General features: G+C 32.3%; 2 protein-coding genes across 2 annotated transcripts; both read left to right on the top strand.

Moving 5' to 3' along the window:
- The first annotated feature begins 5,825 nt into the window (after window positions 1–5,825).
- On the top strand, window positions 5,826–9,217 carry LOC128185256 (E3 ubiquitin-protein ligase RNF217-like). Its single transcript, XM_052854900.1, has 3 exons — window positions 5,826–5,870; window positions 7,862–8,129; window positions 8,601–9,217. Exons 1-3 carry the CDS (start codon window positions 5,826–5,828, stop codon window positions 9,215–9,217), a joined length of 930 nt encoding a protein of 309 aa, XP_052710860.1.
- Window positions 9,218–11,952: 2,735 nt separating this feature from the next.
- On the top strand, window positions 11,953–23,500 carry LOC128185255 (ubiquitin carboxyl-terminal hydrolase 16-like). Its single transcript, XM_052854899.1, has 12 exons — window positions 11,953–11,997; window positions 12,232–12,309; window positions 14,857–14,904; window positions 15,543–15,590; window positions 15,762–15,889; window positions 16,043–16,136; window positions 16,298–16,390; window positions 16,493–16,561; window positions 16,800–16,926; window positions 21,033–21,118; window positions 22,938–23,027; window positions 23,147–23,500. The coding sequence occupies exons 1-12, from the start codon at window positions 11,953–11,955 to the stop codon at window positions 23,498–23,500; spliced, it is 1,260 nt and encodes a 419-aa protein (XP_052710859.1).
- Window positions 23,501–24,390: the final 890 nt, after the last annotated feature.

Below are 24,390 nucleotides of genomic sequence, written 5' to 3'. Positions count from 1 at the left end.
AGAGTCCTTTGGTCAAAGCCGATTTCAATACCCAGATGAAAAAAGGAGCAAAAACTAGTTTGAAAAAAGACTTATGAATAACAGTGTCTTTGGGAAAACGATGGAAAATTTGCGCAAGCGTATAAACATTCAGCCTGTTCATCATAAGAAAAGGCTGTTCAAGCTGTCAGCTAAAACTGAATTTAAATCCTTCACGATATTTAATGAGGACTTGGCTTCTGTAGAATTGATCAAACAAAAGTTAGTGCTTAATCGACCTATTTATGTAGGATTTTCCATCTTAGAACTGTCAAAAGTCTTCATGTATGATTTCCATTACAATTACAATATGTACATCAAGAAAAAGTATTGTGCTTGCCCAGATCTCTGTTTTACAGACACAGGCTCATTATGTTATGGCATATCTACCATTTGTATGTCGACATGTTGGAGGATCATCAGTACTTTGACTTTAGTGAATACCCAAATACACATTTTCTCCATAGAAACGAAAACAAGAAAGTGTTGGAAAAAATAAATGATGAATGTCACGGTCATGTCATGATTGAATTTGTCGGCCTTGAACCTAGAATGTATAGATTTACATTCGAAAAAAAAATTCATTGAAGAGGACAAAGTCATTTATTACCATGAAGAAAAGAAAAGAGCTAAGGGCGTCAGCAAGACGGTTGTGAAATCTAATATTCAGCACAAAAATTACAAGACCTGTCTGTTTAACAAAAAATCTCAAATTGAAACCATGTTGCTGTTCAAAACAAAACTAGTCTGAGTCCCTTTGACGATAAAAGACATTTTTTGGACGAAGGCATTCACACCGTAGCACACGGACATTGTAAGACAAGAAATGCATAGTGTGATGTTTATTATCATATTCCATTCCATGTGTCTATTATAGAACATTTCATGTATTGCATTGATTCTTTATAATATATAGGTTTTATTAAAATGTTAATAAATGCTTTACAAACAAAACAATCGAGAAGTTTTTTTTATTCAAATGTTTTTCATCAAAGAATCATCGGCTGATTCTCAAGTATTCCGGATACCTAGAAATCGGAGTTTAAGAGTTCCGAAAACTTTGATTTCGGAGCCATATGACACCCTGAAACTAAGATGCCGGAGTCTGTGTCCTAAAGAGCAATTGTGTGCGTGTTTTCTTTTAATCGTATACTTACAAGTGCTATACAAATGAGATCGTGTGATAAAATCTTTAAAATAAAAAAATATTTATCAATTTTTACCATTCTACGAGAGGACGTATAAGGATCAACATGTATACTTGTAATTTATGCATACGTGTTTACATCTGGCCTGATAGTTTGAAAAGACATTTGAAATTTAGGCATCGTATTCAAGAGTCAGAAATGTCACAACAACGACAACAACAACAACAGGATTCTTTACCACTGTCACAACAACAACAACAACAACAACCTGATTCTTTACCACTGTCACAACGACAGCAACAACAACAACAGATGTCTTTGCCAGTGCCACAACAACAAGAACAGGAGTATTTGCCACTGTCAGAATAACAACAACTTAAGCATTTGCCACTGCCACAACAACCAAAACAGCAACAACAACAACAACAACAAGGCTTTGTTTTTCAACATCCATTTACTGCCAACGTGTAAGTTCCATTCTGTTCGGAAAAGACATTTTGTAAAAATGCTTCTGCAATATTGTACGACTAAAGTTTACCTTCCTCCAAAGAGAATTCTATGGCTTTACAAGCGATGGCAAACTCTATAGATATCATCAAATCCACTGTGTGCCCTCCTGTCGAGTTTATTCAGGGTATTCGATAAGCTACAGGTCTCTTCAAGGACGCGCTTAGCAATCAGACGCATCTCGTATCACCTTCCACCGATCACCTTTACATATTCTCAGAAGAGACAGAAGCTACCATACCTTCTGGGGACATGCCTTCTTGCGACAATTGCGGCATTCTTTTTAAAAATATAAACAACTTGCAGAGACATGTAAAACGTTGGTGTTCAGAAAACTTTCCCTTAAAGAGAAAACGGGACGTAAAGAGGAAACGGGACGATGAAAATGATGAAGACCAACCCCCTTCTAAAAAGATCTTGATCACACCCGAGGAAAAGAGGAAGAAAGAAAAGACCAGGAACATGAAGTCTTTAACTATCTCATGAAACGAGCCAAAGAATACAATGAAAAACAATGGGACCAAAAATACAATAAATATGTCAAAGAAGGTCTATCCAGAAAAGACGCCAGTGTAAAAGCAGAGGACAAAATGAATTCCAAAGACCTCATAAGATTCTCAGAGAACTATGGATTAATCATCTTGTTCCTCCTGCAGTTAAAAAACGGACCCAATCACTCAGAAATTATGAGAGATGTCAAAAATGTCCTTTCCGATGGTTATAATGAACAGACATCTGTCAAAATGGCCTTGAACAAAAACTGTCATCTTCTGAAAGAAGGGTAAAATGAGGAGGATACCAACTCTTAAAATAAGGATGTCGATTCTGAAGAGGAGGAGTATAGTCAGAAATCAGATGACGAAGAAATGTCTAATTTTGTGATTTGTATTCTCTCTGTCCTTTTAAACACTGTGTGTACAAATAAAACATTGATGTTCACAATAAAAATGAAAATGATTGCTGATTGTTTTTTTAATCATGATATATATTACGTGATCTAATTATCGTATGAAAAGAAAAACTGACCATATTCTTCTTCATTTGGTCGTTGACATTTGAAGAGTCAACATGTCCTGGAAGGATTATTTAGGAAAGATATACTATCATCCTGTCAATGCTGGAAGTTTGTCAGCACCTGCGAAATCGTACAGATATGTAAGACAGGAGGGAAAATTCATCTTGAGCAAATACAATACCACAAAATGGTTGCAAAGACAGGAAGCCTACAGTCTACAAGGAGGTGTTCGGAGACGTTTCAAGAAAAACAAAGTCATCACCCTTGGCATTGATGATCAATGGGATGTCGATTTTGATGGATATGTCAAAATATAAAAAGGAAAACGATGTGTCGTTTGTACTTGTCGTCATTGATATTTTTTCTAAATTCTTATAGATGCAACCTCTTCAGGACAAGAAAGGTCAAAGTGTCACTGCAGTGTTTAAACACGTCCTTCGAGAAGGCCGTCGTCCTACTAGACTTCGTTCAGATATAGGCCGGGAATTCCGATCTCAAGCTTTCAATGCTTTATTAAGCGAGCAAACATCGATCATTTATTTGCCCAGAATACCGAAGTTAAAGTCAATTATGCCAAGCGAGTGATAAAAACAATCAAGGCTAAACTGTATAGATGCATCACCTACAAACAATCGTATTGTTACGTTGATAAGCTAAAGGAATTTGCCAGAAACAACAATGCAACATTTCATATAGCAATTGGTATGCCCCCTGTTAAAGTGACCAAAGATAAGGAGAGAGACCTTTGATGGGAGATGTATTGGCCCAAAAAGACATCCATCATACCGAAAACTAAACGAGTGCGTAAACCCTATAAATTCAAAGTAGGGGATCATGTGCGCATTAGCCATCTTAGAAACATATTTTCACGCGAATACAACGAGAAGTGGTCTGGAGAAATATTTACAGTATCAGAGAGACTGTTAAGAGGAGGATTGCCCATATGCAGACTCAAAGACTATATAAACGAAGAGATCAAAGGGTCATTTTATTAAGCAGAACTACAAAAGGTGGACGTTCGTGAAGACGATTAATTTAAAGTGGAAAAAAATATTGAAATATAAAGATCGAGGACAAAACAAGCAGTATCTCATAAAATTATTACTCTGGCCTTTAAAATTTAATTTATGGGTCAACGCCAATGTGAAAGCTTATCTATGATAGTCAATGTGTATTATATTACCAAAATTTTGTGAATTAAAAGTAAAAAAAAAATGAACCTGTTTATTTTTTTTAAGTTTGTTTACAGAAGAAAAGAGTCATAAAACTAAATTATTAAGATATATAAGAAAACGGTAACGTTCTCTGAATTCCTATTATCAAACTTGAGCGAATTTCATGATTGCGATTCACACTCGTCCCATCCCGAGGAGTTGCCTAATAGATACTGCGATGTACTTTTGCATGTTGGACTTGTAGTTACAACCGATTGAAATAAACGATGTGTAAAGATAACCCGTTTAAATGCCCCAGCTTATTGAGACATGCTTTTACTTGTTTCGTTTCGGTCTTAGTGATTGAAAACATTTCGACTTATATGTGCTCGTAATGTTCCGGTGGAGTAATCTTCTATTCAGTGACATTTTCTTTTGTAAACTCATTTTTATTATTGAAAGGATAAGAGGTCCACTATAACCTCATGGCCATGTGAACTTTTTTTTCTCGATCAGACGATAATTAATTGTTATAATTTAATTGTTAATGACCAAATATTAAATGATGTAGCATTTAAATTTTTTTGAACACCGTGGGGTTTTTTTTTCTATGTTTTATTCTCTTTTGTTTGTATTTTATTATTTTTAGAGCGGGTTTTTTTACTCAGTATCGATTAATATGGTATCCAACTAGAGATTTAAATCCACCCATTTTTATCAGGACGCTCGTTTTCTCTCTTTCTTTCCTTCCTGTTTTTTTTTTAAAGACAGGTGTCCTTTGTATCATATTTTACTACGGTCGTGTATTCCTTTTGTTCCCTTGTACACAATACACATTGTGATTGGGGATCCTCCCCTTCTTCTTTGAAAGGTCAAAGTCGATTACATTCTTTTGTCTTCCAATACTGATACCCCATTATGTTTAGGGGTTCACGCAATGGGTCGGGTAGCCGTCCCCAAATTTAGGTCAACCACCTGTCCCCAAAATCAATACCTATTGTTTTTCCATTGTCCTTTTTAAGGATGACGTTTACTCAGAATGAAAAAAAAATCCACTGGTGATAATGAAAAACCATCTATTGTGTGTTATAGACCTTTGCTTGTATTGTTATTTTTCACTTTCAGAAAAGTAGGTCAATGACCTACTTTTTGAGTTAATGGCCATTGACGATTTATTGAAAAATCAAGAAAAATCCCATAAAATTTTACACTACGATTGAGATTTTCTTTATTATAAAAATATTACAAATAATTAAACACTTTAAAAAATAAGATACAGTTTACGAATGGTAGTGGCACTAAATAAGTACACAACATTAAGATTTCAGCATCAATTAAAAAAAATAATTCAGTCTGAATTTCCTCTATCAATTTTTCAAATCCCTACCCATTTTTGATTCAATTTTACAAAAAATTGAATGATGATAATACAAAAACATTTATGATATTGAACTACTTATATTGACCTTATTCTGTTGGCATAAAATTTATATGAGGTCAATGATCAAAATTTTGAGATATGATGTCTTTTATCGTTTTTAAGCATTTTTCAATATTATTATTATTATTCGTGTCATAAGATTTTTTAAATGAATAAGTGAGGTAAAACCAACGGAAGATATGCAAAATTACGTAGACTTAAATATGAAATCCTAACTTTTAATATTAGACTTCTGCCAAAAAACTTTTAGCAGAAACAAAATCTGCAAAATTTAGTCCGAATTTCCTCTGTTTGGCTAAAAGTCAATTTTTGTTTGAGCATAATTCCATAATAAAGTAAAACTATTGAATGATTTGTCAATAATAATTCATTTCATAAATACTTTTTGTGTTTAGAACAAATTTTACTCATTACATTGAACTTTTTAACAATCGGAATTTGAGAACTAAAACCCTGAGTAAATAACACCCTTAAACAATATGTCTCATTTTTTTCCTGGTTCTTGTTGTCATTGTTATGACGTCCATAGTGTTGTCATGGTTATGGATGACATCAATGGCTCCTCAAAGATCCTTGAGGAGCCCATAGTAAGTATCTAGCCCAGAACTCTGGTTTGCACACAACAAACGGCTATCTGATTTCCCGCGGACATGCGCAATGAGGTCGGTTTCGCTCTTTATTCATCAATATTCATGAAAAAGCATTAATTTCATATCAGGAAAATAAGCAATTATAATTCTAAAGATAATAACATTATTAGATTGTTTCGATAGTGATGTTCAAATTAAAGTACCAGAGAATAATTTTAGGACTATAATACATTCAAAATCAAATAAGGTGTTCATCATGTCACTGTTTTGAATAATTATTTCTTTTTTACAACAAAGGATTTTGGTGTGATGTACTTTTATTTGAAAGTTTCATCAATGCTGTTTCGTGGACCTTCTTTTAGTTTATTAGATTGTTTTAATCGAAAAATTGCAGCCGGGACCTGAAAACCTGTTCCACACGTTCAACAAACACGAACGGCCAGTTGTGACTAAACGTTAGGCCTGTAAAGGTTACAAAAATACTTATATTGACCCTAATGTCGTTTTCTTAAAAATAAACCACATTTCCGTCTTTTATAAGAAATATTTTCACTTTTCTAAAAAAAAAAATGATACTTTTATAGTAAGCAATACGCAACATCCCTCTCCCCTTTTAATAAATGTTTATCCCTTTGACTTTCTTATATCAATTTATTCATTCATCATATATTCAAAAGTAGTTCAGACGATAATTCTTAAAGACATAATCAAACAAAATGTTTTGTAAAATATTTTCAATTTATTTTTTGAACTCTTATCTTAGAATTTCCCTGTCACTGGATTTTAGATCAAATATATGTGAATCCATTATTTATTGGGAATTTTATGTATAAAAATTAAGTTTGTTATGACCCGTCCTAAAGTCAAAACCGCTACCCCGGAGGTTAATATGAAAATTACATTTTTGGTAGAGGGCTATCTGGTCTACATAACTTTGAAGAAGATTTTTAAATGGTCAAATTTAGGCAATTATGGTTCTGCTCATATGCAAAAGTCATAAAATTTACTATTTATATACCTTTTATTTCAAAGATGTATTTTACTACAGTTAAAAAGCATTGAGCACGTTGTTAACATGTTGTTGAGCATGTTGAGCATATTATTATTGTCCAAGAAGTTAAAAACGCTCGACGACGGACGGAAACAAACTGCAGTAGGTCATTTGAGTAACCCAGGTGATATTCAGATATATGACACCCGAAACAACAAGAATCTAATCCTTAGTATATAATTAAAATTTTGTTTTTAATTATATAAAACATATTATGAATACTTAACTTACCTGTTATTTCTAATAGCCTACTGTTGTAAATACTGAAATCAATTGATCTTTCTGAACGGATTTCCCAAACTACTGATCCTTAGAAAAAGAAGAGAAAACAAAATAAAATTAACACGTTGAATTCTCCGGAAGAAAACATTCATATCGCATTTTGCCCACTGAAACAACTTCTTCTCCAGAGAAAAAAATTAGACAAATGAAAAGTTATACATTTACTGGAATTTCCATGTTTTATGTCATAGGTTTTCTTTGAAATGAAAACGAAAGTAGTTTTAACAGAAATGACTAACTCCCTGTTAACTGACGACCGATTGTGATTTGATTTTGCAATGGAGTTCAAACGTCTCTCCTCTGATCATCGAAAATATTGTTCCAAGGTAAATTCAGTTTGTCTCTTGAGTTTTGTTTGTATATAAATTCTTCGTTTTACACTCCAATATATATACAAAAAGTTATTCGTTTTCTTTTTCAAAAATGCTTTCATAGTTAAGATACAAAGTTTTCATATATCTCAAAAAATTGCCGAAATAAACATAATATAAATATGGTACGTTTTCCCTGAAAATATAACATATAATGATCTGGCTTTTTTTGCATATATTTCTTTTCACTCAAGTCTGTATTAATTTTAGATTTTAATTATATAGTAATGAAGCACTTTGTATTTTACGTGAATTTATAGAGAATTATCTATAATTAATTTCAGGTTGGATCTTCGATTATGGAAATGAAAAAACACTTGGCTCAAACCATTGGTATCAGTTTTCATTATGTTGATATTGTTTGTCTTGAGGATGGTGTCATTTATGAAAATGACAGGCATATTAACGGCATTTCAAGACCCTTACAAGTTATGGTTGGGAATCCTCAGAGGAAAATTCCTCGATACTTAGTTACACCCGAGCCTGATATGATCTATCAAGACGTAAATGACGAGGAACTTCGGCTAAAGATGTCCTGTGGACACGCTATTAGTAAGAGATAGCAATTTTCTATTACACTAGATAAAAGCCCGCGCAGGCGCTGGAATTAACCTTTTCACTCATTCTTAATTTTGATATGGTAACAAAATTTTTGTACACATTTTTGTATAAAACACTGTATTTTAATTTAAATAAAGCCCATGGGATTATAAACTCGCCTTACACTTTCTTCTGTGATGTTAATTAGTCAACCCGCATTCTTGGTTACCCCGTTATTTCCATTAGAGTTATTCTTGAGATAAACGGTAACAACTGACACTGAATCGGTAATATACAGCCATAAGTCAAACAATAAAAATCTCACAAAAATCAAATCCCTTAAGCTGTTTCGCTACTTTGTTCTCTTTTTAGTCTGTAAATAGACAAAACTTGACAAGTAAGCAAAGTAATGTTTATATTACTTCGTAGCATTGAACATATTTTGAATGGGTTTTTTTTCTTCTCATTTTCCCCAAAATTAAGCACCTGACAACCTATTCGGCCACATGAAGCACACACTGATGAGTGAAGTTAAACCAAGCGTTAACTGTCTCACAAAAAATTGCGGAGCCGAGTGGAGCATGCAAGAGATTATAAAAAAAGCCGACATGACGGAGGACGAAAGAATATTTTTTGAGTGGAAAATATCGTTCAATTTAATAAACCAAGAAGTGGCAGACACCTCCGAATGCCCATTCTGTGGAAGTTTCTGTCAGCGGCAGCAAAATACGTTACCTACAAGATGTTCCATCTGTACCCGAAAAAACGGAACAGCTTGCGATTTTTGTTGGAGCTGCAAATCTCCATGGATTGTTAATCATAAATGCAGCAACCGAGAACTAGAAGCAATTCAGAAAATGTTGAATGATGCACCTTTAAAAACAATCGACATGTCACACATTGAAGGTGTGCCCTCTAAACGAATGTGTCCTGGATGTCAGTGTTTGATAGAGCATAGAGATGCTTGTAAAACTATGACGTGCACAAAATGCAAAACAGTATTTTGCTTTGTCTGTCTGAAGGTTGCTATTAAAGGTCAATTACAATGTGGAAGTTACAATCAGAAATGTGAAGTTGCACCTGTTCAAAGAGTACTTTAAGAAATAAAACATAAACATTTCTAGTGCCTAAACATTTAAAAATCATGACATGTTAAGGAGTTATGAATTGGCATTTTTAAAAATATGAAGAAAGAATTTTTTTTAGGAAAAACAATAGATGCATGTTTTGTCAAAATATACGTTCCCGTCAATTCAAATCGTTCTTCTCTACTGAGATGCTTACCTGTGTGCGTTTTATATATTTTTTTTTTCAAATTAAAAAGTGAATTAAATTTTCACTTATTTTAAGAAAACCAGCTCATGGATTGCAAGGAGGGTTTTATCATGTTTGATATGTTACGCACTTATGTATGGTACATGGTGTTATGATAATTCAGATACATGTTTAATTGATGAGTTATGTTTATTCTTTCTGCTTGTTTCAAACTCATTTTAACTATATAAGACTAAAACTGAGAATATTAACCCAGTTCTAATCTGTAATACTACCAATAATTATAATAATACGTTAATGCATTATGTTAATGAAATAAAGTAATAAAGTGTACCTTTATATCTTTGTTTTATGAAAGAAAAAAGGTGCTGGCTAAAACGTAATAAACCTTATTTTTATATTATCTAAGCATTTTTAATAAGGGCTATCAAGTTTATATGCTTGATATATATTTATTTTTATTTCAATCGTGATAAATGATTGAAATTTCTATCTTTTTATAATCAAAAATACGACATACAGATACGAAAATCTCTAATGGATTGTTCTTTCGATTTAGGTTTTATAAATAACATAAAAATTATTTCTTCCATTAATAAAATGATTGAAATTTTGATAAAGTTTTACAGTTTTGGTATGAATAAAATCACGGAACTAATAAAACGAAACTAAAACATATTGTGAAAAGATCCCATACTGAAACTTGTTCCACTTTCAATACAATTTACACTATATATATCTGCATATACGTATTTTTTAAAAAAAACTAGCAAATGTTTGCAGTTGGTCCAATGAAAATCTATTCCTGAAAGTACGCTTTTAGTTTCAGTTTTATTAGTGTAAGGAGAAGTATTTAGGTTATGGAAATACCTGTCCCTTTTTATTCAAGGGAGTGGCTTGTTTCAGTTTTACTTTCCTTTCTCTTTTCTTAGTAATGTTATTTTATTTGTGCGTTTTAATATCGGTATCGAAAGTGACAACAACAAACATTCAAAAAATTGTTGAGTGGTGACCATTTGCAATCATCTGTGAAAAAAGACTAAATAGTTTTCGAGAAATCGCGTGCACGGAAGACTTTAAAAGTCAAATTTCTTAGGTTGTTTCACTACTTTGATCTATTTTTAGTCTGTGATTAGACATAACATGATAACTAAGCAAAGTAATGTTTATATTATTTCCTTGCATTGAACATGTTTTTTCTTCTTCTTCATTTATCCCAAAATTACGCACCTGACAGCCTATTCGGCCACATGAAGCACACGCTAATGAGTGAATCTAAACCAGGCGTTCACTGTTTTCTAGATATTGTGGAGCCGAGTGGAGCATGCAAGAATTTTTTGAAAAAAGGCCGACATTACAGATGACGGAAGATTTTTATTTTTATTTTTTTAGTTTAAAGTATTGTAAAATCTTATGAACAAAGAAGAAAACCACCTCATGGATGGCAAAGAGAGTTTTCTGCTTTATTCAAAACCATTTTTATTTATTTAAGATTGAATGAAGTCAATTAAGTGTACTTTTATTTCTCTGTATTATGTAAGAAAAAAGGTACTGGTTATCATGTACTTAACAATATTTTTTATGGTATCTAAGCATTTTTTTAATAAGGGCAATAATTGATCTTTTAGAAAATCAAAAGAAATGCGCAGTTTTTAACAGAAAGGATATCACTGTTGATTAAGTAAATCAGCAAAATTCTCAAACTATCTGTTTAATCGTTCTTTAATAGTTAGATAGAATAAATGTATCAAAATAATAGTATAACTGTTTCAAATGCTTCACGAAATTAAAACTTTAAATTTAAACTAAACAAATCTAAAGATAAAGTCACAATATAGAAGTGTTACCATACCTCCACGGCCAATTATTATTTATACTAAATTTTTAAACGAGTTTTCTTTTTGCTTAATATATATTGTTTTCAATTTCAAATGTGAAAAATAATTATTATTTCTTTCTGTTTTTAATCAGAAATACGACATATAAATGTGGAAATGTATCATTAATGGTTGTTCTTTCGATATAGATTCTATAAATAACATTAAAATAATTTCATCAATAAATGAAATGGTTGAAATTTTGAAAAATATACTGGGTTTTCAGTTTTCATCTAAAAATATAAAAATATCAACGAATTCATGGAACTAATAAACGAAACTGAAACTGAAACATATTGTGAAAAGATCCTAAACTGAAACTTGTTCCCACTTCCAATACAATTGATACTATATATATATATATATATATATATATATATATATATATATATATATATATATATATAAGATAGATTTTGTTTACATACATGTACATATACCTGAAATCAATTCAAATACAAATAGTATAAATAACTGATTTTATTACGGTAATGAGTAATATATCTATTATGAAAATACCTGTCCTTTTTTATTCAAGGGAGTGGCTTGTTTCAGTTTTACTTTCCTTTATACTTTCTTAGTACTGTGTTTTTCTTATTTTGGCGTTTTAATATCGGTATATTGGAGGTATTTCAGGTTTAGAGTTAAGAACTTACAATAACAACACAGACTGGTGGACAGTTATGGATGGCTTACATATTCTACTGCTAATTCTACTTGGCATATTTGTGTGTATTTTTTGCTTTGCTTTTAATATGAACATTCAAAAGTATTTAAATGAAGAAAGAAACAGATTCTAAACGTTTTGCATGTAAAATATTCTTTTTGAAAAACTCAGATTTGATCATATGTTAACCTTTTTATTTTACAAAATGTAGTTATTGTTCCATGCATACTGTCATTTGAAATTAAACGGATGTAACCATAGCTTGACTGTATACATAAATTATTGTTCCGTATAGATTCTAGTTGTTGCTGTCTTGGTTGCAATCCTCATCCTTTGTAAGAAAAAACTCAAAAACCAAGGGGAAACGAAAAATGTAAGCCATATTCTTATTTCCTTTTCTATTTATAATTGTTTATCTTAATTTGTGTGTAATACAAAACCAGGTATAATATTACATACATGTATAAATTGATAAAAATATTCAGAAGTAAAAACCACAATTATTATTGCTACTAATTCCGATAGATATCTAATGTGTGCTAATGTTGATTTATTCTACTTGACTCGATTTTTATAAACCATTCTATTTTATCAGTGTATTTGATCATTAAAAGGTCATAATATTTCAAATGAAGTACATAATATTCAGACGATTATTTCTAGAACAAAAGAGACGAAAAAAGAGCATCTAAGTTTGTTTTTTTTAATTATAATGAATTTCAATACCAATTTTTACTATCGGGTATAATCTTGGCATGTGAAATTAAAACATGTGTTTCAATATATGATACAAGTATTTGCAACGCATCTTATCTTTATCTTTTACTGTTTAGAAAATTTATTCGTGCGTGTGTGCGTGCGTGCGTTGATCAACTTGCTTGTTTTAAGCTAAAAACGATTTTGAAAGGACCACATTTATAGAAATATGTATGAATTGCATTATTTGTTTAGCTAACCATGCATATCTCATAATCTCAATTTTCTTCATTGAAGACTCCACTTTTATGTGTGGATCAAGACAATAAGGCAAGTATTTTACGCAACGTATGCATGTATTTAGTAGTTGATGAAGAACACATGATTATTAAAAGTCAAAATCAAAAAAATGAAATATTGTCAGGTCGACGAATGGACAGTCACTAAAGATGAGACTGGTAAAAGACTATCCATATCAAAAGAGGTATATAAGAAGTCTTTGCCTCTTAGAATGGACGAAATTTAGTAAATATCGTTTTTGTAAAGAAGTTGGCTGTTAAGTATATCTATAATACTTATTTGTTTCTATCCTAATATTGGTTTAAATTAAAAAAAAAAAAAGAACAACAGTGAAACAATCAATTTTGAAATAAATACAGAAGAAATGATTTCTTTAGTGCAAAAATGTATCTAGAATACTTTTTAGCATGTCGTAAATGGATAACACTTAAAGTTTGTTCTGAATTTGCTTAATTATTTGTTTCATTGCAGAACCTGAATGCAAATGTCATTATTTTTCCTCCTCCAAAGGTACTTATATCTTAATATACGTTTTTTATTTAATTTTAGAAAGAGTTTTGGGTAGTAATGTACTGATATAGAATCCCAATCAGGAACCCTTTAGAATCCATTCTTTAGTCTAAATGGTTGAGACGACTTTTAAAATTAAACTAGGTAAAGTGTAAATAAAAGTTACACTTGTTACATTATTGGCGTCTCCAATTACAGTGTTACAAGAAATAGTTACCAGTTATAATAGAAAATTATTCATATCTGCTCCGAGGCTATTATATGCACAATTTACAAACTTATTAATCAAAACAACTAACCTTCCTTTGCTTGGTGACTCATAAAGTAATCAAACAAATATACACCCATCTTATATATTGATAAATTTAAACCATATTCCTGATGATTGTATGAACAATTGCATTACAAAAATACCAATCGAGAAAAATAAAATTTAGCTTCAAAAAGCATAGATGCATTAATGTACTAGGCACTGATGTTATAAGCAAATTACTTTATTTTTCATCATAGTTTTAGACCTCGGACTCATGCCATCTAAGATTTAGAAACATGGTGACGTGCAAACTTATGATTTAGCAAAAATCGACTTTTTAAACAATTTTAACATTTTTAAACATCAAGTAAATAGATTACCTTATAAAAACAACTACTTGTTACGGTGTCAAAAAGTCAATAAATCAAATTAAAAAGAAAATATTAAGGAATTGAGCGTAGGGCCAACTCAAATATGTTGAGTTTCCCTTTCCGCTTCATAGCCATGCAAGTGCAAGGAAATGAAAATACTGCATCGTGGTATATATCATAAGGCAGCTGCCTTTTTTTAGAACATGATGTTTTTAAGATCTATTTATTTACTAAAATGCACTCTCTATGAGAACGTATTTCTTACTATAAGCACCGAACGCTTTAAATTCAAATTCTTTACTCGGTGAGTCAATCCCACTGTAACTATTTATAGAGAGCAATCGCAATCACACGACACTAAAATCAATGTCCAAAACAACGAAGTTTGTTTACATGTGCAATTTCCAGATACGTTTAATGACTTGTAAACTGATAAAATGACATTAACGTAATTGATAAAAACATCCTTCCATTTGGACAAACAAGCTAATAAAAATAAATCTATGTGAGTTGATCCGTCTTCTATTCAAATTTTTAATATAAGAAATAAAAGGATAAAATACATTGATTTATAATAGAGATAATAATGATACATGTATAGACAACTATTTATAACATGTATAACCTATTCAATGTTAATATAATCTATGAGATAATCAGTTTATATTTTGATTTTATGGTTTTAATTTTTTCAAAAATAAAGATTATACATTTAACTCTAAATGTTCATAAAGCGATAATTACTATAGATAAAAATGCTTGAATAACTATGGGTATTTTTTTCCTTCAGGGAAATGAAAACCTTGGCAATACCTGTTTCTTCAATTCTGTTCTCCAGGTAAGTAATTATGGATTTTTAGGTTTACTTTAAAGGGACCTGGACACGATTGCAGATGAAAATTTACTTTTTGATTTCTATGTTTACAATTGCTTACTTTTGTATTTTGAATGATTCACCAAAATATGAATGTTAGAAGTCATGTTACAAGCGAGATACAAAGGAAAGAAGTCGTTGTTATGTAAACAAAGCTTGAGTCTTATTTTTGTTTACAACTACAGTAAAGCAAAGAAATTGCTATTTCTTTATCAAAATAACTTGTGGAAACAAGATAGGCTGATTCAGTGGGTTCATAAATAATTTCATCACAACAAACAACAACATTAAATTGAAACTTATACCAATACAACAAATATGTAAACATAAACATGTCTCGAGCTTTGAAACAACAAAGAATTCTACACTCTGTAACTCGCTTGTAACACGATATTTGACTCTTAAATTTTATCAAAGAATTGAAAACAATTCTAGACATAAAAAATGAAAAAATAAATTTTGAAAATTTTGAGCTCAAATCGTGTCCAAGTCCCTTTAATCCAAATAGAATAAGTAATATGGGCTTTTTATACTTGAATCCAGGTGGAAAAAGAATATGATTATTTTATTGTCATGAATGTTTTATTATGATATTTTAACAGGCATTGCATTACACCAAATCATTTAAAGAGGCACTACTCTGTTTGAAGGTAAAACAATTTGAAACATTTAGGGTTTAAATACTTATTACTTTTAATCTAATAATACACGTTAAATTAGATTAAACACTGAATTCCTGCATTGGAAAAGATAGATATTAAGTAAAATAGTGTGTTTATACGCGTTTGATTTTTAAAAGAATATTTTCGAACTTATTACAGCCTCTCACACGAGATTCGGATAATATGGCATTGACAAAAAATGTCATAGCACTGCTGGAGAAACAAACGATACAGAATGAAAAGCACAGAGATGAACTAAAACGCGTTTTGAGTGCTGTCAGAAGGATGTAATTTATATTACTCTTGAGCAAATTTCAAACACATCTTACGAGTATTTACTTATAAAATATAAAATTTAACAGTAATTAATTGTCATGATCACCAGTTATGTGACGATATAATAAAGCAATTCATATTTAATTTATTCTCTTTTATATAAGAAATAGCCAGTTCGGGGGTGGAACACAAGAAGACAGCTATGAACTTTTAAACACACTTGTTGGTGGAATATCTGAGGAAATGAATAACAACGATGTAAGGATATATTACTTAAAACTTTTAATTATAAACAAATTGATTTTTAATGTGTTTATTTTAATTCTTTTTTTTTGTAGCATTTAAACCTGAGGAAAGAGGGAGGTAAGCAAAATATCTAAGCAATGATTTAAAATAATACTTTTAAAAAAGTATCAAAGATTTTATTTTCTACAGATAGACGTTTAATTGACGTGCGAAAAATGTTTAAAGGAATGTTCATTGTGGTGTACGTTTACGACTCCTGTACTCATGTGAGGTTTATTAAATCAATAATTGATAATACTAAACAAAATAAATATGAATTTGACCTTTGCTATTTATCTAGATAGGTATTTCTCTTCTTTCAATTATAGGTTGAAGTAGAATTTGAAGAATTCACCACACTGAGCATCCCTATCGTTGATCAATCTGAGGTTTGTACAGTGTGTCAAAGTGTTTACTTTAGTAGAGGAAAAACCTGAAACATTCTGTAAAAGAACATTTTACATAGTTACATTCAATCAAAATTTTCTTTTTGTAAGTACTCTGAGTTAACACTCAACAAGAAATATGTTTAGGGGTTTGTATGTGTTATCCAGCCATTTTGTTTTACACGTTACGAACAAAGAAAACTAATTTAAACCCCAAAAATGAATCAATATAATTATGATTTACTAAAAGGTAATACCACATTATGAGTTTCAAACGGTGACGGTGGATTCAACGCGGAGTGGTGTTGAAAACGGGCTAGCTTCCTTAACACAAATAGAAGAATATGAAAATTTACCTTGCCGAATTTGTAGTACAGGTAAGTTTTAGCCAATAGCGTTATGTTTCCACGTGCTAAGGTTAACGTAAATGAATACATTAGTATAACAAATTAATCGTAAATTGTTATGCACTAACATGTTTTAGATGGCCCATAATCTGTCTTGATGTATGTTAATCGTTATAAATCTCTCTCTCTCTCTCTCTCTCTCTCTCTCTCTCTCTCTCTCTCTCTCTCTCTCTCTCTCTCTCTCTCTCTGCTTTAACGCAAATGTCTTGAATACCTTTTCTGTCATACCCCACTCTTTGATTCCATTTATTATCATTCTCACAATAACATTACATTTCTTCCATATTTCCAAGAAATTACACTGTTTTCTGGAGAAAAAAACCGTCCTGCTTTTTCTTTACAAAAATAAGTCATATGATTATTAAAGAATTGAACTAAGAGAGTTTTTCCTGTATTTTTATGCTTTCTTTCAAGAAACCTTGAAAATTGTAGGATAACATTTTAACAGAGATAAATAAACGTAATCCTATGTTACACCGATGTCGAGTACTTCGAGAAAAGCATTTCGTCACACTTTTTAGCTCACCTGAGCCAAAGGCTCAAGTGAGCTTTTCTGATCACAATTTGTCCGTTGTCTGTCGTTGTCGTTGTCGTCGTCGTCGTCGTTGTTAACTTTTCACATTTTCATCTTCTTCTCAAGAACCACTGGGCAGATTTCAACCAAATTTGGCACAAAACACCACTAGGTGAAGGGGATTCAAGTTTGTTCAAATGAAGTGCCACGAGATAATTGAGAATTATTGAAAATTTGTTGATATTTTTCAAAAATCTTCTTCTCAAAAACTATTCGGCCTGAAAAGCTTAAATTTGTGTGGAGGCATCCTCAGGTAGTGTAGATTCAAGTTTGTTCAAATCATGGTCCCCGGGGGTAGGGAGGGGCCACAGAGGGGGATCAAGTTTTTCATAGGAATATAAAGAGAAAATCTTTAAAAATCTTCTTCACAAAAACTATCAGGCCAGAAAAGCTCAAATTAAAATGGAAGCATCCTCAGGTAGTGTAGATTCAAGTTTATTTAAATCATGGTCCCAGAGGGTAGGGTAGGGCAACAATTGGGGGATCCACTTTTACATAGGAATATATAGAGAAAATCTTTAAAAATCTTCTTCTAAAAAACTATTAAGCCAGGAAAGCTCAAGGGGTAGGGTGGGGCCACAATTGGGGGATCCACTTTTACATAGGAATATATAGAGAAAATCTTTAAAAAATCTTCTTCTCAAAAACAAGTAGGCCTAAAACCTCAAATTAAAATGGAAGCATCCTCAGGTAGTGTAGATTCAAGTTTGTTCAAATCATGATCCCCGGGGGTAGGGAGGGGCCACAATTGGGGGATCAAGTTTTACAAAAGAATATATAGAGAAAATCTTTAAAAATCTTCTTCTCAAATATCATTAGACCAGAAAAGCTCAACTTTGAGTGGAAGCATCCCCAGGAAGTGGAGATTCTTAAGTTTGTTCAAATCATGGTCCCCGGGGGTAGGGTGGGGCCACAATTGGGGGATCCACTTTTACATAGGAATATATAGAGAAAATCTTTTAAAATCTTCTTCTCAAAAACTATTCGGCCTGAAAAGCTTAAATTTGTGTGGAGGCATCCTCAGGTAGTGTAGATTCAAGTTTGTTCAAATCATGGTCCCCGGGGGTAGGGAGGGGCCACAGAGGGGGATCAAGTTTTTCATAGGAATATAAAGAGAAAATCTTTAAAAATCTTCTTCACAAAAACTATTAGGCCAGAAAAGCTCAAATTAAAATGGAAGCATCCTCAGGTAGTGTAGATTCAAGTTTATTTAAATCATGGTCCCAGAGGGTAGGGTAGGGCAACAATTGGGGGATCCACTTTTACATAGGAATATATAGAGAAAATCTTTAAAAATCTTCTTCTAAAAAACTATTAAGCCAGGAAAGCTCAGCTTTAAGTGGAAGCATCCTCAGATAGTGTAGATTCAAGTTTGTTCAAATCATGGTCCCCGGCAGTAGGGTGGGGCCACAATCCGGGGATCATGTTTACATAGGAATATATAGAGAAAAACTTTAAAAATCTTCTTCTCAAATATTATTAGGCCACAAAAGCTCAACTTTGAGTGGAAGCATCCCCAGGAAGTGGAGATTCTTAAGTTTGTTCAAATCATGGTCCCCGGGGGTAGGGTGGGGCCACAATTGGGGGATCCACTTTTACATAGGAATATATAGAGAAAATCTTTAAAAATCTTCTTCTCAAAAACTAGTAGGCCTAAAAACCTCAAATTAAAATGGAAGCATCATCAGGTAGTGTAGATTCACGTTTGTTCAAATCATGATCCCTGGGGGTAGGGAGGGGCCACAATTGGGGGATCAAGTTTTACAAAGGAATATATAGAGAAAATCTTTAAAAATCTTCTTCTCAAAAACTATTTGGCCTGAAAAGCTCAAATTAAAATGGAAGCATTCTCAGGTAGTGTAGATTCAAGTTTGTTCAAATCATGATCCCCAGGGGAAGGGAGGGGCCACAATTAGGGGATCAAGTTTTACATAGGAATATATAGAGAAAATCTTTAAAAATCTTCTTCTCAAATATTATTAGACCAGAAAAGCTCAACTTTGAGTGGAAGCATCCCCAGGAAGTGGAGATTCTTAAGTTTGTTCAAATCATGGTCCCCGGGGGTAGGGTGGGGCCACAATTGGGGGATCCACTTTTACATAGGAATATATAGAGAAAATCTTTAAAAATCTTCTTCTCAAAAACTATTAGGCCTAAAAAGCTCAAATTAAAAAGGAAGCATCCTCAGGTAGTGTAGATTCAAGTTTGTTCAAATCATGATCCCCTGGGGTAGGGAGGGGCCACAATTGGGGGATCAAGTTTTACAAAGGAATATATAGAGAAAATCTTTAAAAATCTTCTTCTCAAATATTATTAGACCAGAAAAGCTCAATTTTGAGTGGAAGCATCCCCAGGAAGTGGAGATTCTTAAGTTTGTTCAAATCATGGTCCCCAGGGGTAGGGTGGGGCCACAATTTGGGGATCAAGTTTTACATAGGAATATATAGAGAAAATCTTTAAAAATCTTCTTCTCAAAAATTATTAGGCCAGGAAAGCTCAACTTTGAGTGGAAGCATCGTCAGATAGTGTAGATTCAAGTTTGTTCAAAGCATGGTCCCTGGGGGTAGGGTTGGGACACAATTATTGGATAAATTTGTATATAGGAATATATAGAGAAAATCTTTTTAAAAAATTCTTTAAAAACTTTTTTGCTAAGAAAGCTCAAATTGGCGTGTAACCATCTTCAGATAATGTAGATTCAAGTTTGTTCAAATCATGGTCCCTGGGGGTAGGGCTGGGTCACAATGGGGGATAAATTTTTATATATGTATAGAGAAAAAGTCTTCTTCTCAAAACTATTAGGCCAGGAAAGCCCAAATCTGAGTGAAGGATCCCCAGATCATATAGATTCAAGTTTGTTTATTGATAGTCCAGGGGTAGGGTGAGGCCACAATGGGGGATGCATTTTTACTTAGGAATATATTGAGAAAATCTTTAAAAATCTCCTTTTTAAAGACTATTTGGCCAGAAAAGCTTAAGCTTGTGTATAGAGGCATCCTCAGGTAGTGTAAATTCAAGTTTGCAAAATCACAGTCGCTAGTGGTAGGGCGGGACCGTGATGGCGATTTTAATTTTTACATAGGAATATATAGAGAAAATCTTTAAAAATATTCTTTTCGGTCCAAAACTCAGTACTTAGTGTGAAAGCACAGGTTATGCAGATTTCAGTTTGATGAAACCATGATTCCCTAAAGAAAAATGGGGCCACGAAATGGGGAGGGGGGGGTATATAGGAATAGAGAAAAATCTTCTTACAGGTACAACAACAAAAGGGGCTTGGTATTTACCAATAAGACGTGGATAAAAATTGGCAGATTTTTTTTTTAGCAAGATCTACTGTACTCAGTTGTTAAGATATTTTGATACTGCAATGCTAATTTGATCAGAATTAAGGCAATTGTTGCTCATGTGAGCGATGTGGCCCCTGGGCCTCTTGTTTATGTTAAAACAGGGCGGTCAATATAATTATGTAGAATGAAATTATTGTTTAAAATTTTTCAAGGAGACGGTCTTGGGAAATCTTACAGAAAAATGCTTGTGTTTCAACCTCCTCCAGTACTTATTATACACATTAACAGATACCAGATGGTACGTCTTATACCTTGATATTTCAATAGTGTAGACATTATGAAATGTTAACTAATCGAAATTAGTAAATATTGTAAAACCTGTAACATTTATTTGAAACAATGGTATATCATTGCAAGCAGGATACTGCAGATGAGACTGTCGACGTATATAATAGCATTCAAGAAATACTGTACTGTGGTATTATTAAATTAAAGGGGCATGGTCACGATTTTGGTCATATTCTATTTTTCTGTTTTTATTGTTTACAATGCTTTAGAAAAGCATTTCTAATGATCAAATGAAATCTGAGAGTCAGTCGTAAAGTCATAAGCAAGACACAGAGCTCACAATTCTTTGTCTTGTAAACAGGGCTCGTACCCTTTTTGGTTTACATAGATGCAATAACCAGTAAAAATCTTTTTCAAGCTGAATTGTCTATTTTCCTATCCATTTTTAGCATAAATAAACAGTTTCTAACGTTTAACACATTTATTTTAGGTTTAAAACTGGAATTTTCACTTCCACATTCAAAATGTAAACAAAAGCTTTGTTTACGTAGCAAAGAATTGAATCTCTGTAACTTGCTTATAACTCAAGGAATGACACTCAAATTTTGGTTGCCTATTAAAAATGCCTTTCTTAAGCATTGTAAAAATTAAAATTGGAAAAATAATTTTTGACCAAAATCGTGACCATGCCCCTTTAAATATTGGTGGGCATCAATTTTCTTTGTGACAGTTAAAATCTCTGTTCCAAGGATACGTAAATTCGGGGCCATCGATCCTATCAATTCAATATGTTATTATTATTAATATTAACAAGCATTCTGAGTGTATTGCATAAGCAATACACGTCCCCTACCGGTTTGTATTATTCTATGAAAGCTTCCAAGCACACAACTATTTCAGAGCTATTGTAAACGAGATATCATGCTTTAATCAGAGAAAAAAGAACAGAGGAAATTAAAACTATATAGTTGATATAGAAATTAAATACAAAATAGGTAAAGTAATACTCTTTATTTCATCTCCTGTAATTTCGCCAAGTCTATTCTGTATTCGCTGGTAAAAATTTGTGAAAACAATGCACTGTTATGCACAATATCATTTCTTACCGTAATCTGTACCCCGAATCAAACCAAACAGTTAAAAAGCACAACCCGACCACGAACCCGTTTGTAATAATACAAAAAAAACCTGCCGATTAAATTTACCACACAATGTTTAACACTATTTTACAGAATTTATTTGTTTGTTAGAAATGATAAAAGGAATGGTACAAGTAACGCACGATATTATTACTGACTACATACTGGCCTCGTTTATTCAATACACTCCGAACCCGATAACGAACCCGAACATTAAAAAATTGGAATATAAAAAATTAATTTTCTCGAAAATATGTCAATCAGACGTTACAAAAGTGTAAACTTGATCTGTAGTTTGACATTTTGAAGCTGTTCAGCAAGTTTCATATTATTCCTCAAATGCATAAAGAAAAAAAGTGTGGAAAACTGAAGTGGGACAGACAGACGGACGGACGGACGGACAGACGGACTGACGGACGCAGAGGAAAGCTATAGTCCCCTCCGGTGAAACCGGTAGGGGACTAAAAAAAAATTGTCGATCCACAAAATGGTACTTGCGTAATAATATAAAAGTTAAAAGCTAAGATATTTGGGTTTATTGTTTCCTTAACAATTGTTTGTAGCTAAAAATATTATATTTAAAATATTAAAGTAGATCTACTGTGTTACTTGTTGATGCCCACACAAGATTAACAACAGAAAAATGCAGGCATAAAAAACAACACTTACTGCATTGTCGATCATTTGCAGAATGACTCACACCATCTTACCAAAAATTCTAAACAGATGTCATACTTCAAAAGACTTGATGTATCACAGTTTTGTTCAGTTGCCAATAACGTATGTAGACAAGATTCTTTTGCTTAAAATTGAATTGAAACATTACCATAATTCAAAAAGGGAATTATAAATAAAAAGAATAAACCCTGATTAATAATCTAAATAATATTTATTTTCAGACAATGTCGAAAGAGGATTTGTTCTATGAACTATATGCCGTTGTAGTTCATACAGGAGAAATTAGCGGTGGTCATTATTATGCATTTGTCAACACGACTAGAAAGCATGATGTTCAAAGATGGGAACGTCTAGTTCGTAAATCAACTGGAGACATTGACACTTTAAAACGGCAAGCAGAAATTATTTTGCAAGAGAAGCGCAATATTCATGAAATGAGACAAGAAAGAACAGAAGAGATCCCCGAGGTTAAGCCTAATTGGTATTACGTGAGCGATCAGACAGTGACACCGGTATCAGAGGAAGATGTTCTAAGTCATAAAGATGCTTACATCCTATTTTATGAAGTGCAATGAAACGATTTGAAAATAAAATCTACAATAAATGATTCAGCCACAAGTCAGTCCTTTCAAATATATTAGCTGGAATTTATTTAATCGACAAACTTCCATTTACCATGTACATCTGTACATGTACACTCGACTCAAATGTAGTTACATTTACTAAAACTGTATACCTGTGTTAAATCACTATTTGAGTGAATGTCTCAAACAATGAAAATTGATTCTTTACATTTGATTTGTTTTTGTAAAACTTTTAATAATTGACCTATGTGCAGGTACAATGTACGTTTTTTCATAATAAATACGATATGGGAACAAATAATATGAAAATATATAAACTTGTTAAAGTTATTTAGTTTTTTTAACCTTCGGTATATTTCTAAACAGTCTGCGAAAATCATCATATGATAAAAAAAAAAGACTGTTCTTTAATTAAACTATTTCTATATGGACCACGAGGAGAAAAAATAGTGATACAAACATGCAAGTTACTTGAAAGCGCTTCTCTAATCATGTTCACTTGAAAACTCTTTCTCTCTGTATTGTTGTGAGCTAGATATTTCAAAAGATGCCAAACATCTGTTCCTTTTTGCCCAAAGTATGCAATTATAGATAATAATATTGTGACGGGGGTCCTCCCTGTCACCGGCACTGATTGATAACTATTGTTTATATTTACAAGTTTATTTACATATTTACAACAAACACGAATTACACAATATATAGGAAACACAGGTTATATCACAAATGCGTCCTCACTCATTAACATCCGAACTCATTCTATCCTGCCTCCCACGTGTTCCCTGGGTATGGCCATACCAATTATCTCTCACTCCTCAGACTCACCCATAACTCAATCAACTGCTCACTTTCATCTCTCAGAACTTTATCATGCACAATAA

Source organism: Crassostrea angulata, chromosome 5 (genome assembly GCF_025612915.1).
Source record: "Crassostrea angulata isolate pt1a10 chromosome 5, ASM2561291v2, whole genome shotgun sequence".
NCBI lineage: Eukaryota > Metazoa > Mollusca > Bivalvia > Ostreida > Ostreidae > Magallana > Magallana angulata.
This window is presented reverse-complemented; position numbering and strand designations above follow the sequence as displayed.

What these genes read in the sequence shown, in the direction of transcription:
- LOC128185256 (XM_052854900.1), top strand. Translation starts at nt 5,826, where the DNA reads ATGGATGACATCAATGGCTCCTCAAAGATCCTTGAGGAGCCCATA. An exon ending in AGATCCTTGAGGAGCCCATA is followed by an intron (nt 5,871 to 7,861) that starts GTAAGTATCTAG and finishes AATTAATTTCAG; the next exon opens with GTTGGATCTTCGATTATGGA. An exon ending in GTCCTGTGGACACGCTATTA is followed by an intron (nt 8,130 to 8,600) that starts GTAAGAGATAGC and finishes CCCAAAATTAAG; the next exon opens with CACCTGACAACCTATTCGGC.
- LOC128185255 (XM_052854899.1), top strand. Translation starts at nt 11,953, where the DNA reads ATGGATGGCTTACATATTCTACTGCTAATTCTACTTGGCATATTT. An exon ending in ACATTAACAGATACCAGATG is followed by an intron (nt 21,119 to 22,937) that starts GTACGTCTTATA and finishes GATCATTTGCAG; the next exon opens with AATGACTCACACCATCTTAC. An exon ending in TTTGTTCAGTTGCCAATAAC is followed by an intron (nt 23,028 to 23,146) that starts GTATGTAGACAA and finishes ATTTATTTTCAG; the next exon opens with ACAATGTCGAAAGAGGATTT.